This window comes from Scomber japonicus, chromosome 1 (assembly GCF_027409825.1).
Source record: "Scomber japonicus isolate fScoJap1 chromosome 1, fScoJap1.pri, whole genome shotgun sequence".
Taxonomy (NCBI): domain Eukaryota; kingdom Metazoa; phylum Chordata; class Actinopteri; order Scombriformes; family Scombridae; genus Scomber; species Scomber japonicus.
The window spans coordinates 10,156,300-10,173,922 of record NC_070578.1 but is presented as its reverse complement, the minus strand read 5'-3'; the positions used below and the strand labels follow the sequence as shown (position 1 = coordinate 10,173,922).

At 39.7% G+C, this 17,623-nt stretch overlaps 1 protein-coding gene across 4 annotated transcripts in view; it reads right to left on the bottom strand.

Moving 5' to 3' along the window:
- Nucleotides 1-2,273: 2,273 nt before the first annotated feature.
- The window catches only part of ntrk3b (neurotrophic tyrosine kinase, receptor, type 3b), a 177,759-nt gene continuing 162,409 nt past the window's right edge, over nucleotides 2,274-17,623 (bottom strand). For all 4 annotated transcript variants that reach the window (XM_053316253.1, XM_053316269.1, XM_053316277.1 and 1 more), the window contains 2 exons: nucleotides 5,048-5,206; nucleotides 2,274-2,459 (listed from right to left, as the gene is read on the bottom strand). In XM_053316253.1, coding sequence (XP_053172228.1) covers nucleotides 2,274-2,459; nucleotides 5,048-5,206 — 345 coding nt within the window. The remainder of the gene's footprint in view (nucleotides 2,460-5,047; nucleotides 5,207-17,623) is intronic.

Here is a 17,623-nt window from a genome sequence, read left to right as displayed (position 1 = left end):
CTCATCATTGCTAAACATGCAAAGGCCACGAGTGCGAGGAAGAGGAGAGTGACTGTGATTCATGTACAGTTGATGAAAAATAAGTCAGAGTAATTTCAAAAAAAGAAGTGTTTTTATTCTCTTCTTCTAAATGAGATGTGAAGGAGGAAGCCATTGTGTTTCTTTTCATTGGGTGTGAAGATAAGTCTTTAAAGCGATAGTTTGACATTCTTGGAAATCTTGCAGATGTTTAGATGATGAAGGATAGGAGATTGTTGCACTCTCATATCTGTCTGTTCAGTATGAAGCTACAACCAGCAGCTGATTAGCTTAGCTTAGCATAAAGCCTGGAAACAAAGAGAAACAGCTAGCCTGCCTGTGTTCAAAGGTAACAAAATGTGTCTACCAGCACCTCTGAAGCTAGCTAATTAACACGCTACATAATATAACAATAACATGACAAGTTACATTATTACAAGGGTCACAGTATGGGACTTGTTCTGAGCTGGCAGCCTCATGGGGATGACAAAACAAAAGGAGGGAATATTCTACACTTCAATTTGTGTACAGATTAAAGAAATGAGATACAAAGAGCTAAAAGCCTGACGTCATGTTGGAGCCGGCCTCTGTTCCACTCATTGTAATCTCGCATTGAACATTTCATTCATCAATCTTAAACATGTCCCTGGGGTTTACTTTCCATATTCCTGGACAAATTGGCATCCACTTGAGCTCTTGCTATTAGATGTTGAAGCCATTGTGATTACTTTTTGAGCATCCAAAAAAACCTCTCGTGAAAATGTACCAGCGTTACAATGCTGCCACTTACGTCAATGTAATTTACGTACTCTGTATGTTGAACCTGCAATAGTTTAGGGCTTATGGGGAATGTATGCTGATGTTGTTACCTCTGGAAGAGCCAGATTAGCTGTTTCCCTCTGTTTCATGTCTTTTAGGTAACCTAAACTAATCCTAGCTGTAGATTCATATTTACTGTAATCAGACTCCTCAGCTAAATGTCAGCAAGAAAGCAACATGTATTTCCCAAAATGTCGACGTGTTCCTTTAACTTACAGATTTTCTTAGACTGTACGTGACTTAAAAACAATGATTTATACTCTGTTATAAAAATGTTTTCTTTAGAGTGGAAAAGCAGTTTCACACCAAAAAGCCTGAACATGACAAAACAGTATTTCAAAGCGTGTGTGTATGTATGTGTGTTTTGAGGGGTGCAGTGTAAGATATTATCTGTCTATGTAGGTATTATTCTCGCCGTGAAGAGCAAATGAACTAGAAAGTGGACACGAGGTTTCATCACCTCTTTGGAAAGTGTCGCGTTTGAACCGTGGATCTGAACCGTTCTCTAAAAGTCTTTGTGATTCAGTGTCAGCAGGGCGTTTCTCACCGTATTCACTGCCATTCACCTTCAGCACATAGACAACTTACCAGCACTGACACACATAATTCCCAAGAGAAATTTCCTCTAGATAAAGATGAAAACAAATACCATAGCTTTATACCCAGATCACAGTCAGAAAAGGAACCAAAATAACATCAGAAAAAATAAGTTAACATAATTTTGACACATAGAATTTTACAATATGTACATTATTTTTTTAAATTAAAATAGATTTGTCAGTTGTCTGATTGGGTAGGTCCTCTACAGAGCACTCCTTTGTTTCCACCATCCAGTGTTAATCCACGGAAGTTCCCATTAGAGCTCAGTGCCAGGCAATCAGACTGCAAGTAAGGCTTCCATCGTCAAGTCCCTGCCAATAGTTTGTTGGTGACGTCTTCGGACAGGGCCGAGCCCTTAGCAACACACATGGCAGACCCTTCAATACCTTGACAAAAGAAATAAATATAAAATATATGTAATATTTCTATATATATTCATAAAACCAAACCCAGGATAGATTTTAACTCTGATGTGTTCTCTCCATTAATATAATCAAACTGTGGCCATTTTCCTATTGCCAGTCCACATCACTCCCATTTTTGTCTCCATTTTTGTGTATTTTTGCAGTTTTCGAGGAAAAAAAAAGTCTTTTTCAAACCTGTACATCTTATACGCAAGTAAACAAAATGTAAAAGTGCGTGTTTTTTTGAATATGTTTTATCCACTATATCCAAAAGTGTTGCAGGCACTTAAGTCCTTCCCAAACTTTGTAGGTGTTTTTTCGACAGTGGAGCAGGTTGGTTTGGTTTATTCCTGGATTCGTGTGGGTCTGTCTGTCTGTATGTCTCTGTCGATCTGTCTGTCTGGCGAGGAACGGGCCATCCCGGAACCAATGCTAGCCCAGGATGTCCAAGTAGACTGGCGTGGCTTTTCCCATGGCGAACAGGACCTTCTGCATGTCCTTAATGTTCAGTCGCTGCTGCGGTTCCCTCTGCCAGCAGCCGAGCATGATGTCATACACCTCCTTAGGACAAATCCGAGGCCTCTCCAGAACCCGACCCTGGGTTATGCACTCAATAACCTGAAGAGGAGAGGGGCAGCGGAGTGAGACAGACGATTTTCTCACACTGATTGCTTTTGTTTGTTCATAATGAGAAACTGGTGACACTGAGCATACTGTCCTTTGAGGTTTGAGCTAATGAAACTGAGATGAAAGAAAATAAACAGAATGCATTCAGTCTTAAATTTGTGCAATATTAACAGGAAGCAATATTTTTTCCTGTCCCACAGCACATAAATAACAATAATATAGAGTATATGTGGGAGTGGATGTTTGTGATGTTGCTAATAAGGGTGATTGATCCTTTCTGTATTGGACTTGTTCTCTAATTAGCCACATTACTAATTGCTGTTGTGACAATTTGACTTCATTATTTGTGTCAATTCTAAGCTACTGTAGTTTAAGACAATATGGGCCTATTTTTGTGTAATCACTGTATTTTCACTGTAAAAGTGTTTTTTGCTTTTTTTTCCCTTTTAACATTGTCACAACATACATTTCTTTTGCACATTTTGTCACATTTAAGCTGAACTATGTGTTTTTTCTGCATTTTTAATTTGTTTTAAAGGCGCTGAATAATTACCAACACAGCTGAAGAGGAAGAATATAAACTCTCCACATAAGACATATTATGGCATCATGCAATTTCATGCTCTCGCAAGCCATCAGCACAACAACACAGTGCCAGAACAAAGCATTAGATAATCTACTGCCATCTGAAGCTTAATTTTCTGGAAAGAAGGTACGACCAAACTAATCTATGTTTAAATAAACAGGATTTCACTGTGGTTTTATACTCAAGAGTGTCAATAGCAGTGGAAATCTAAAACAATACACAATATTTGAACAAACCTGTCGGGAAATCCTGTCCTATTGTTTCATCTGTTGCATCTGTTTACCTAGGTAAAGCACTCCTCTCTTTCCTTTTGTTGTGTATTGTGTATGTCATATCTTGCCACCAAAGCATAAGAGGCCTGACAGACAGGCTACCCTGAGACTGAGAGGGTGGAGGAATCATTGATGCAAAGAAATATGGAGCCTCTTTGCATAAGTTCCCAGATCACAAACAAAGCCAACAGTAAAAGCTGCAGACGTCATGACGACAGCATCCGACAAAACTGATGTGGCAAAACAAGCATTGTCATCCTGTGAGAAATCGGGAACGACAAATAATCCAGCTAATTTATAACCTGATGGTCCTGTGGCAGTTCACTTTCCTTCACTCCCTATTATGTCCTTACCATTTTGAAATATTATAATTAAGTTTCCTGACATTTTTAAATCGATCATCAAGTTAAAACATGCCAAATCACTGTAGGTTGAGGATGGAGGTTAAACCTTGTGTTTTGTTGACACTGGTTTACTTACTGTCTCACACAAAACTCATTACAGTGTATACAAAAAACATCTTTTTTGTGTTAAATACATATATGTTCTTCATTGTGACCCCATTAAAATCTAATATGTAACATATGCTTCAAAGAGGCCCAGGTAGGAGGGTCAGCTTTATATAGAAGAGGTGCATCCTTGTGGTTTTGTAATGGTAACATGTCAGCATACAGCATATCTTAAGTAGGTTTAACAGTGATAAAATGATTTCATCCCTCATTGTCTAACTAAATATACTTCCTCACCAGGTTATTGTTTATTATTGCCACTGATACCCATTTATAACTGTAACCATGATGTATCATTGTGTTAATAGAATCTGAATAAGTGGATAACAAGTACAAGCATTCGAATCTAACACCACTTTAAGACAAAGTTACATGAAAGAAACTAATCTTCCGGCTGTGATTTTACACTATGGTCATCTCATTATGTTGTTATAAAGTCTTGGCGATGTATTCTAATCAGTTGAGTGAATTTCCCCCCCGCCACGATACATAGAAATGTGGAAATTTCCATTTGTGTGAAGACCAAGAACATATTGATGTTTCAATTGAAATACTTATAAGTGCAATGCATGCCACATGCCAGGTTATTCTTTTAGGTCAATTTAATTTTCTCAATATGCCTGCTTTACAAGAGTAATCCTAATTGAATTTTATTGATTCAAACCAGAGCCTCTAATGATAAAACAAACCAATCATGGGTGTTATGTAATGCGGCATCTTGTCTGGTGGCGAAGCGGCATCAATTTATCAACTCGTTGGGCCACAGAAGCGCGAGTCTCAGAGAAAAGAGGAGAAACAACATGAGCTAGTAGATTAAGATCCAAAATGGCAATGTTTCTTTTAATCTGCTGTTAGACAGCTCGTGCTTCCACTCCAGGTGAAACAAAGCACAGTGTTTCTGTACTCTCCAGGGTGGTTTGTAAAGGAAGGCTAATTTATTCAATTCTTTTCCGCTTGTGCCTCTCCCTTTTTAAAAATACCGTGATCAATTAAATATACTGTTTTTATATGTTTTGCAATAAATATCCTCACTCGCACGACCCATGAGATGTTCATTTCATGTATAGGAGACTTCAGTGTTTACCTCTGGATAACCCAGGGCTATGATTTTCAACATGTGCATTAAAGCTTGCAGTACAGCCTCTACTGTAATATGGTTATACTGTATGTATTGTGTGGAGGTTTAACTTTAATCCCTCAGGCTCTTTGTACCTCATTGTTACCCAGCTGAAACCAGGGCTGCTTCCCATAGGTGAAGATCTCCCACAAGATGACTCCAAAGCTCCAGACGTCGCTTTCCGTGGAGAACTTCCTGTACATGATGCTCTCTGGTGGCATCCAGCGAATAGGTAGCATTGTATGTCCTCCAACCTGAGGGGAAGAGAAAAGAAAAGAGAGGAGAGGAGAGGAGATCTTTAATGCAAATAGAAAATGTTGTGTCTAAAAACACAGATTAGAAAATTCAGTCATCAACTCAACTCCGAGGCGTCAGGGGGATTAACTGTCCTCGCATGTAACTGATACGATGGGTTTAACATCTCATGAATGTGTACTGTACTGCTGGATGTTGACACTGATGCAATACAGGAAAATGCTGACTTATCTACAGCTGCTCTATATGAACTGAATTGCATGATGTGAAATTCTTTAGGGTTATGGCATTAAACTGCCCCTTTGTTCTTGATAAAAAAAAAGAAAAGAAAAAGCAATCCCTTTCTCTGGAAGTATCGGCATAAAGCAGAGTGTCAAAGCTGGTATTGAATGTGTTTGAATCAGTTTTAAAGTAAATCCATTTCAGCCAGTGGAATAATGCATGCTTATAGATCCTCATGGTAAAGAAGTCCCCTTTGGTGTACATGTAAATAATTCTGTTCTCATTTGCTCAAATCAACACGTTAAACCTGCTGCATTCATGAGAAGGTTTGCATAGAGCAGGCTAACATTTGAGGCAGCTATAGTACATGAGCCGTTTAATGTCTTCAAACCAGCAGAACATGAAATAAAGTCTCCCTTGCAGTAAATCCTTTGAGGCTGGATATTAATCGATTAAACAATCATCCATTAATCATCCTTGCTCTCAGCTTCCATTAGCAGGCACGGTTATAAAATCTATTTCCCATTCATGTCAGTGGCCGTGCTTTAATCATGGCGGTGATGAGCTGGACAAGACTGATGTGGGGAAGAGCGGCAAAGTATTGCAAGTTTCAACTCAGAAGCCTGGAACAATATTAATTACAGAGATTATTGTGGGGCTCATAGCGGGAGTCAAAGTACACAATTGACAGATGATATAAATAACATGCTGTGAAGCCTGTGGGTGGAGGAGTCATTACAGTTGTTACTACACGCTGACCTACGGCTGAGCTTTTGTTTCTACCTCTAAGAGACGTGTTCAATAGTACAACCGATTAAAATCATCACAACAAAAAAGTCTTGACTCATTTGGAGTTTGTAGCTCTGATGCTTTCTTCCTTCCTTGGTGGGTTTTGATGTCATTTACTTTTTCTTATCTGGTTAGGTTTTTGGCCTCCGCTGTTGTTATCTTGACATTTTTGTCAAGATAATAAGTTGAATTTTAGAAACTCCTTTGAGTTTTTTCTTTTTTATCTTTCAGTCAGTGGAAACACTCCTGCAGCTTATCAAAAACACATCCATCATCCATCCATCATCACAACCATCCTTCTGAGCTCATTTTCTGTTAAAGACAAAATAAAATTAAAAACACAAACACACGAGCCCTGAAATCATCTACCTCTTAGCTCGTAGTTGCACTCACCGTCGCATGGATCCTCCTCACTGCACCTCTGGGTTACAACACAATCAGATTCATTTTTATCATAATAAGCTCTTCTCCCAACTCCATTTACCAGCTCCAACATCTGTGTGCCTTCAGCTGTGAGTGCTGCGTGGCATTTTAAGTAGTGGAGAAAAAATAAAAAATTTAAAAAATCAACTCAAGTCTTACTAATTACCTCCTAGTTCTGTAGCGCGCTCATTGCACATTTCCTTTGAAAGTCAAACATGAACTCTGCGTGTCAGCTTGAAGCAGAAGATGAATCTTCTGGATGGTTTAAAGAAACATGAGTTTTGTCATTCTGCCAAAAGGCTTTTCCTTCCTGGGCATTTATTCAGAATGCCCTCTAGTTTGTACACTTCATCAAATTTACTCGCTGAGTACGAGGCCTCGGCCTTTACTTCTCCTTCATGTGTGACCTTCTCTCATGTCCAGGATTGGGTTTCACCAGCATTTGGTAAGTCCATGCTAAGTGTGTGACGTTCTTCTTAACTAGCTACTTTCAAACTAGTGATTTATTAAACCAGGTTGGATCTGATTAAGACTTGAGATGTTAAGACTTTAGGAACACGTAAATCAAAAGTAATCAACTATGTAAATAAAAAGTCACTGTAGTATTATGATAAGTAACACAGGAGTTTTGGGAAGCCAAATACCAACTTAAATTGAACTGCAAACACTTTGTAATTGTTGGGATGTCTTTGTTTTATGTATATATGCGTACATGAAGAAGTATGTGTTGCAGTTAAAAGTATGTGTGTAGCTTTGAATGAAGGAGACATTAAATGATTCTTATTTGGTCATGAGGTTATTATTATTTTTTGAGTAATGGAAAAAAAATCTTCTCAGTTTGCATCATTAATAATTATTTTGATCAACTATCAGGTCACATCTGTTGACCATATTCCATATTAGCTGCTTTAGTCTTCAGTGTCAATAGGTTAGGTAAGTAAGTTCAGATAGCAACATGTTATACCCAGCAGATAGACCGGGGTACATTTATAGTAAAAACAACTCTTCCTGTAGTAACCACTTCCATTATAACCATTGAACTTGAAAACAGCTGCTGCAACTACTGAAGGCTGCAGGAGTTCATCTATAGTCACTCTCATAAGAACCAGCTTTAAAAAACTTTTAGGTGTTGGTGTTACTGTAAAACTCAGACAACCCAAAATAGTGCCTTGAAGAAGTGCCTTATAAATAGTTTATAGTCCTTTCTAGGACTCCTACTAAATGAAAGTTCTTCAAGGAACCCTGTTATCTTGCATCGAACAACCTCATGGCATTTTGTGTCCTCTATATATTGGATCTGCCCTATGGTTCGAGGTATTTCGGAGCTCCTCAGCAAAACTGTTGTTTTGAGTGTCTTGAATAAGTCAATAACTGGTACTGTGTAGTGTTCAGTGTTTACTGCTCAGTGATACCAAGATGCTGTGTGCCCTCCACACATTTAACACGAATCAATATTTGTACCCATGGCCTGGAGGTCAACAAGACCATTATAGAAAGAGTTTTCTGCAACAACAGCTATATGCTGACTCTGAATCAAAATCACACTCCATTAACTTCCAGACTCTCCAACATTTGGTCTTACTGGGTCTTCAGCAGAGCAAATGGAGGGCATCATTTCACTTCCACTCCTCCCCTCACTAAAAGAAGTCAATCTGAACAAGTCTGTAGTCAGTCTTTAACTCTTTCCCGACTTTGAATGAGGAGCTAAAACAGTTTAGTCTTCAGACATGTATGTTATTTGTTATGACAGACTTTGACAAAATTTAAGGTTATGTTGAATCTTTTTACTCCTTAAAATCATTTTCTTTCACATTTATCCAAAGGTCCGGAGAGGTTTTTACTGAGCATACACTAATTTTTCAGCTCCATCCTGCTTTACATGAATACATTTACATCTCAGAGACAGAGAAAACAACCACAGTTTTCTATTAATCCCACCAGGGGTTAAGTAATCTGTTCAACTGCATCTCAGTGTGGAGCTGTAAAGTTAGGAAAAACATTTTTATGTCATGATCCTCCAGTCACAATTCTGCATCTGTAACTTGCCAAAAGGCATCTGAGGTATTAGCTGAATCTGAAAGACATAAACATCCTTCACCTCCTGATTTTTCTAACCCCTTCCTGCCAGCTCAGTATGTGGCTCCCAGCCTAAACACGTATAATCCACCGCCAACCAGAAAGACAATCCAAACTGTTGATGTTGATTATGGAGGACCGAAACTGCCAAAATCAAAAATATATATAGAAATAAATACATGACTCAATAAATAAATTAATGCCATTAAATGCATAACATTCAAAATAAATGTAGAAAGCAGAATGCATGTTTACTGAAAAAAACTAATAGAAAAGGGAATCATATTTCTCTCATTTTAGGTCCTCTACATTGTCTCCCTGTGAAAACCAGAATACAATTTAAAATCCATCTCATCAACAAACCCCTTAATGGTCAGGCACCATCATAATCTTAAAGAGCTCATAGTATCCCATTACTCCACTAGAACCCTGCACTACCGGCATGCAGGCCTACTTACTGGTTTCTAAAGTCTCCAAAAGTAGAATGGGAGGCAGAGCCTTCAGCTATCTGGATCTACTCTTGTGGAACCATCTTCCAGTTTTGGACTGGGGGGAAGCAACCTCTCTACATTTAAGAGTAGGCTTAAAACTTTTCTTTTTCATAAAGCTTATAGTTAGGACTGGCTCAGGCTTACCTTGACTTGACTTGTAGGCATTAAAGATAAAATATGACATAAATTGATAGTTCTGTTTTAAGTTGCTTCTGTATTTAGTTACCTTTGTATACATTTCTCCATTAATTTTCCATTTAATTCATTAATTATTAAATGCATTTATTTATTCATGTATTTCTTTGTGTGTTGTTTTCCGTTTGCACCCCCCCCCCCCTTTTTTTTATTGCCTCAGATGTGGGGGATTTCAATCAAAGTCAAGTCAACCTTTTGCCTACTGGTTGATCGACATCAGAGTACACACATCCTCGCACACACACTGGTGGCTAGGCTATTAAGTAGAAGCTTTGATTTGAAAAGGAGTGGGTAGAGGGCTGTAATGGCATTGTCAGCTAGATGCTTGGCATTGGAACTGTTAAGAGAGGCAGCTAATAGACTAGAGCAGTTATACCATGATAACACACGGTGTTGTTTCATCTCACAGTGTTGTTTTGTCTGCTATCACATATCAGGCAGCACCAACATTAGTAGTCATTGTCTACTGGCAAGACACTTAACCACAACAGAAACGAATGAGCAAAGATCAGCTTGTTCAGTCAGTTATATGTCGCAGTGTCTGATTTAACTCCTCGCTACATTTACAGCACTGCTGCACAGCAGAGAGAGAGTGGCAGATAAAGAGAGAGATGTGTTCTAATCTAAGTTTTTAATGGGACAACAAAGGACATTAAAAAGGCTTTCAATGGCCTCATTGAGGTGACAGTATAAGTTATCGCTATAACAACCAAGTGTTTGGATATATTAAACATCGTATGCTGTTAAGAGCAGCTTCATGATTACCAAACAGATGCTGCATTACTGCTTAGGCCTGCAGGCATCAGCAGCAAATACTAACAACAAACCTACATAAATAAAAACTATTAGTGCATTCTAAAATTATCCAAGTGCACCGAGTAAAATAAAGCACGCTATGTTGTGCAAATGCAAATCAAGGTTTAATCCCAAAACACAAACTTGGAAGATACTATCACAGTCAATCTGATCAAGTGTTTTAACACACAGAGTGCAGAGCAGCAGGAAACCACTTACCTATGAAACACTGGTATGAATAATACTGTATGGATTTGACTCAAATCACAGTCAGATGGGACTACAATCAGGTAAAACATACATACATACAAACTGAGTTAGTTTTTAAAAGATGTATCTGGATGTTTCTTGAACTTATTTGGTTGAATGAAGAAATACCAATTTAGCCATTTAAAACAACCAGAAAGCACAGAGTGGATACTGCCAAAGCTGCACAATGCTTAATTAGCTTTTTCAAAATGTTTTACTCTCCATGTACTCAATCTATGATTAAATAGTGAAAATGTTCATAAACACCCCATCACTCAGTCATTCATGATCTAAATCTTTCCTCCAAATGTCACGTAAATCTCTTACTGGGATTCATACAGTGCCAGAACAGTGATGGTAAAATTTGGCATCAAAAATAAAAATGTGGCATTGAAAACAAAACCTGAACTGAAAAAGGAAAAAGGAAAAATTGGCTTTGAAGCACTTGCATTAAAAACTGCAATCTCACAATCTTATTTTATGTAGGTATTGATGATATGTTTTTCCATGTCAGGTTAGGGTAAACATAAATTCTATTATAATAAGGAGTGGCGCCCTTTATGCACACCTTGATCCATAACGTACACATCGGTCCCCAGTGTAGATTTGGTGGCAGAGAGGACAGTTGGCTGTAAGAGTTCTCCCACTCGTTCACCCTCAACCTCATTTGCCAGGGTTCCACAGCCAGCTAATGGCCAAATGAACACTGACTCATACCCCACCTGGTCTCATTAGACATGACACGTTTTAGTATTGTACACAACATTAAGCCAATATTGATGCCGAGACCAGTCGCCTCCGTTGTGTAAAACCTCTGTGCTGAGCCAAGCTAGGTGGGCTGAAAGTGAGGTGAAGGAGTTGGCGAGTGGCTGTATACCAATCTGTCCCCCTGTGGAGCTTTATAAAGATTAAACGAAATTAATTAAGTTCCTGTTAGTCTAAATGACTTATCTGAGGTCCACCCTGCCCATTGCACGCAAGGCTAAACCTCATCAGATGCATACTAATGATCCAGCCGCTGCCGTGGCGAGGGGCATTAAAACTGGCTGACTCTCTGCTTCCCAAATGATTGCATGCTATCACCTTGGGTTTTCGTGACAAGGCCATGGTAATTAGCTTGGAACATGGGGGGAAAAGGGGAAAAAAAAGCTGAACACATAATAAAAATAAAATAATTGCCCCTGTAATTATCCTCATCTTTCTCACTCAATGTCACATCGAGAAGCTGGCAATGCTCTGCGGGGAGTGAGGAATGAGTCTGGGGCTTTTTTTGTTGCTCTGTAAACTGGATTAGTTCTCTGCCTGTCCCACCGTGGCAGGGGAGTGATTGGATTAACGGCGTGGAGAGCACAGCAGCATAGCAGAGGGAAAGATTACTGGCCCAGTTGGGCTCTTCGATGGGCGCTCCGCGGCCTGCAGGGAGCCCTGGGAGGGCCCCAGACATCTTAAAGGGCCCTGATAACCATCTAGACACTCTCTTTCCCTGCTTTAACCACAACGCTATCTCTGCTCCCCCAGCTCAAACAGCAGCGAACACAAGTTCACTTTTAGAGGCTATGATGCCCATTAGGTTTCTACCTGCTGCGCTGCTGCCAAGTGGAGATAAAGTGGTATCTACTCCGGCCGCTGCATGCTGGTGGGTGGTGAAAGTTTCTTAAGGTTTTCAAAACACACACACACACACACACACACACACACAACACAACTGCTATCATGCAATTTTACATTCACATTTTCAGCACCTAGCTCTCCAGACTGATTTGCGTAATGCAATGTGTAAATAGGTAGCTCCTCAGTGTTGCTTTTGACTTTGTAAAGGAAATTATTGGCAGAACACCTCACTGTCCAGCATGAAAGGACATCCCTCTGCACATGTTAAATCAACAAGTCAGGATAATAGTTTTATATTTTGGAAAATACTGTATGCTTATTGGCTTTCTTTCTGAAAGATCAATACTTCTCTAAGCCGGGTAGCTTAGCTTAGCAATAACGATCGGAAGAAAGGGGAATTAGCAATGTTGGCTCTGTCTAAAGGTTAAAAAAATTTGACCTGTTCTACTGTCTGGCTGTGGATGGAGGTGGGGTTCAGTCTAGTGTGGGGTATGTTTGATGTGTTAAAGACCAGTTCTTTTGTTTTGTCCACATTCAGTTGGAGGTAGTTGTCAGTGCACCATTGTGTGAAATACAGAATGGAGTGCTGATAGGCTGTGATGGAGTAACTGCTATTGAGTAGTCCCAATATAGCAGTGTCATCAGGGTATTTGTATTAATGTGATGGGAGAAGGGCTGATGCAGGGTGTAAAAGATGAGACTAAGGACTGTTACTGTGCCTATCTTTACAGCCTGAGGTCTGTTGCTGAGGAAGTTGTAAACCAAGTGGATGAAGAGTGGAGGAATATGATGGAGTATGAATTATGTTGAAGGTGGAGCTGAAGTTGATAAACCAAAGTTGCTAGGTGATTCCAGATGTTGGAGGAGGGAATGGGCCCCGTAGGCAGACTGATATTGGTCCAGCAGGTAGAGTGGTGCACAGTACCAGTTTTTCCAGGCATTTCATGGCTATTAGGTTGATGGTGGATTTTTTTCAGAGTGTGGGTATTAATGCTGTCCTGTAGTATTCCCAGAAGATGGAGTAGAGGATGGGGAAGAGCTTCATGGCACAGAGCTTGAGCACCGTACTGTAGCTGGGATGCCATCAGGCTTTGGGGCCTTATCAGGTTTAAACCTGCCCAGCTGCTGTTGGACATCCTCCATATGAATGACAGACTTAAAAAGTGGGAACATCTCCCTTAAAGATAGCGGAAACTGCTGATTTATGGTCCATCTAGAGCCACAAACTTTCCAATGTCAACAGTAGCATAACCGTTATTCCTTACGATTTATGACTCCATAAGAGAATGATCATGTAAGACAGCAGTGCTGGGAGAGAGAGAAAAAAATCAAGGCCCAAGGGGAGAGGCAAAACAGACTTTTTCATCCCTTCATGCAACAGTAATAAATATGGCCTGTGTACTCATTAGCACAAAGCTGCATACAGTTTTGAGGAGCTTGTGCTTGATAAATAATGCAGCAGAGGAGCATCTGTTTGATCCTTGAAACAGTAGAAACCTGGGGACCATTTTTCTTCAAAGCAAAGCAGCTCAGGTAAGCAGAGGCTTCTTGGCACAAAGAACACCAAGTCCTTGAAACTGAGTCATTAAATAGACTCTTACACTGTTTGATAGTCATTAATCATTAGTTCAAAAATGTATATTCTGGCTTGAAAACTATTTATATTTTCCACCCATATGTTAAAGTCATGTATTAATAAGACTGTTGTTGGCTTCTTTTACCCAACTGAGGTTAACTGGACACGTAGGGGTTTTTTTTCTCCAACACCATCCTGCTTTACATTCAGCCAGTGTTACACATAGAAATGAAGAAGAAAACTCGGCCATTGCAAAATGAAAACACTCAGGCTGCAAGCAAGCCTCTGGAGGAAAGTCTGAGGATTTTTTAAAATATTCTCCAGCAAAAAAAGTAGAGAATATGAGCGTCTATATCTTCTCCTCAGACAAAAACCTATGTCACTGTTCATAATTTGGCTGTAATGAGCTGATTTGAAGCCATTCCTCTCCTTGTTTTGAACAAGCGTCTCATGTTGCAGAGTACCCACAGCTTTCTGGAACTATAACGCAAATTACAAAAACACAAATATTTACTGCAACAAACCAGGCGGCAGCTTTCTTGGATTGTGATTTGACATGGCTGATGAATAATGTACAATTGCATGCATCATAAGAAAAATGACAAAGGGAAATTAGCTGTCAACAGACATCAAATTCACTGCAATACATATTGTACTAGCAACTCCATTCTGTATTAATGGTAATATGCAATTCAAAGAAACCTGTCATTAAACTGTGGGAAAATAATACATTTAATAATGATATTTGACAAGTTCTGCAGGTTGACTGAGACCCTGCACGGGCTTCTCCATCTGTCCTCTAGATGCTGTCCTTAATACATCTCTGGTAAAAACCTATATTCCACAGTCTTACTTTTTGCACCTTTTATTCATAAGTACTTTCAGAGCACTCACTGTCATTTATACCTACGTGAACATGCATTATTCAGTGCCTCACTCTCTGAACTCAAGAAAACATTACCTGATATACTGTAAGGCAGTGCTATAAAACATCTACATAGCAGGCACATGTGCTGCTGTCGGTCTGGGCAGGTTTGGCTGTTGTCTCCTTTGAAACAACACAAAAATGTATTTGGTGTTGGAGGAGCAGAAGGATATGACAGATGGGTATGATTTGGGACAATATTCATCTCTCTCTTGAAGTTGTTCTCTCCTGCTGCAAATGTCTAGGGAGTCCCAGAGGGCAACAAGCGTCAATACGACTAGTCAGCGATGGGAGGATTGTGTTCTTGGCACGACGCTGCTATTTATAATCACTCAACACAGGGAAAGTGTCCAATACTGTTAGGAGCTCCTTATCTCTGGGCTCTGTCAATATTCCTCTGTGTAGGCGGGCAGTGATGCTATCACAACACACCAAACATCACTGTGCAGCTTTACACAAAGCATGCCCCACACACACACACACACACACACACACACACACACACACACACACACACACACACACACACACACACACACACACACACACACACACACCACCCTGAATTTAAACTGACGCAGGTCTTTTTTCTTACAAACCATTTCTCTGGTTTTTGCCTAATCCAACACACTGATTTGCAAGAATACTTTCCCTTCTTACTGCAGTGATTGTGTGTGTGTGTGCTGACTCTGTAAATTATTCAATAAATTATTCAACTGCTTGAAATTTCCTCAATAAATTCACCCCTGAGTTTGATAGAAGAAACCAACATTTGACTGAAAAAGTTCCCTTAAGCCTGGCACACCTCTGGCTAATACACTGTAGCAACAGCTATTCATTCTTTTCATTCTTCTCTTCATGCATACTTAGTAACCTGTTATCATTGGTACTCATTTTTTAACATTGGGTACACACACACACAGACAAACACACAGGCAACTGAAGTTATGTTTCACATCTTTTTACTCTGTATCTTCCCCTTTTCTTCCAGTTTGGATTGGGCACTTCCTCTTTTTACTTTACACTGCTTACTCCAGCTTTACTGTGTGCAGGGTTACATATGGAGTCACCACTTGCTCACAATAATTTGCTCCAAGGTTCCACTTATCATCTCTTGGTCGGCTCCAATCTGCGCAGACACTCTGACCAGCTAGAAAAAGTCTGTAGTATTGTGTCAAGGACATGATCCCTCACTGGCTTCCGGCCTATGAATATTGCCTGTGCGGGGCACTGCACTCTGGGATTGGGCTCCTTTCTTGGTGGGTGAGTACTTCCAACCACTTTCACTCTGACACTCACTTATTAACATGGTGCATTTGACTCTCTCTCTCTCACAGACAGTCACAAGTGTATAGACACAGATGTGAATAGAATAAAAAAATACTGCATCCCCAGCACGTATTTCCCTGTTAGGTCTCTTGCAGTGCTTCTCTTTGTCTGACCGTCTGTTAACTCACAGCACTTATATATTAGCCTTATAATTGTTCAGACAAGAACGATCAACCGAACCATTTAATCTTCTAGTAGAACAGTATGTGCCTGCTAAATCGGCTGTGACTTGGCCTTTAGCGACAATTAGATGAAATGTTCGTTGGGCCAAAACAAGGAAACACTTTATCCTTTACTTGCTTTTGGGTGGTGGCGGTGGCAGAGGTGTCCGGCGGGGGAGATTCAGCAGCCTGTTTCTCTGTTTAGTGCTGTCAGGTTAGGCTAACCATTTTGGAGTTCACTCCCTTCACTTTTCCAACAACTGGGGAATAAACAAATGTGAGTTTTCTTGGTCTTGAGTTGCTGCAGCATTTATTAACTGACACACTGTAGCCTTTACTGTACATTTAAAGCTAGATTCAAAACGAAATTCTAACTTTTTCTTAAAAGGAGCTACACTGCGAGTTTCCCAGGCAACGAAACAGAGGTTGATTCATGTTTCAGAACAGAGCTGCATAGAGAGGCCCCCAAACGCTACTGATTTTCAAATAAATGTATATTTGGTATTATTTTCAGCTTTAAAAAGATATTGGCCTGTTGGGGGTTCTGGTCAGTGTGGCGGCCTGCCAGACCTGTACAATTATAAGAAAGACACATGTGCTCTCCCTGCTCTGCTAAATGGAAGCTGCCCAGTACACCCATAGAAAAAATGATTGTCACTGAGCAGCTCAACATTTTTTCCAATTTCGACAAGTTTTATTGGAATGATTTATATTAATATACTGCATGATGCTTCAAAACTCTAGTGGAAAATACATTTAATTAGACACACATGTACAGAGGGAGAGCAAAGCAAACATATCCAAAAGGACTGCTGCCCAAATCTGAACATGTCCCCAAGACTTTCTTTTTGTAAGAGGTGAAACATCTTTGGAGATTCTTTATGGGGTCAAAAAAAGTGATTACGAGCCCAATTTTCATGAACCTAATAATGACAAGCACACCAGAGGCACACCCAGCACACCTTTGGTATTTTCCAGATGTGCACTGTGATGCCATGGCTCACATGGATATGGAGTGGGATCAAAAGGAATTCATTATCATACATTATAGGTGGGCGTGTTAGACGCTGTTACAATACTACCTTCACTACCTTTATCCACAGGGCTTTCTCCATCATGACACACTGATAGTTTAGGAATCCTGTGGAGAACTTTCCGCAGTGGAAATCTGTTGCTGTTGTAAAAAAGTTTCAAATATGATTACAGCAGCTAATGTATGTTGAGCAGAGCAGACAATAACTCTTTGTAAGTGGAATTCACTTTTCTAGACGCCTTAATGATCCAGTAATCACCATCGTTTCCGTTCGCAATACTTTGCCGTTTTACTTGGCATCACAATGACCCACAATCCACAATGCACAATGATCAATAAGGGTTTAAACAGACTTTCTGAGAGTGATCGGGCTGATGTTTTCAATAGTAAGGATGTTGATAAGGCTTTTAAAGAGCTTTTAATGAGACTAAAATTAAATGGAGAAGAGCAAATTGGATGACTACAGAGATTTTAGATCTTATTAGACAACAAGATTTATATTTTAGAAAGTTTAATAAGTAAAAGTTGCCTACTGATTATG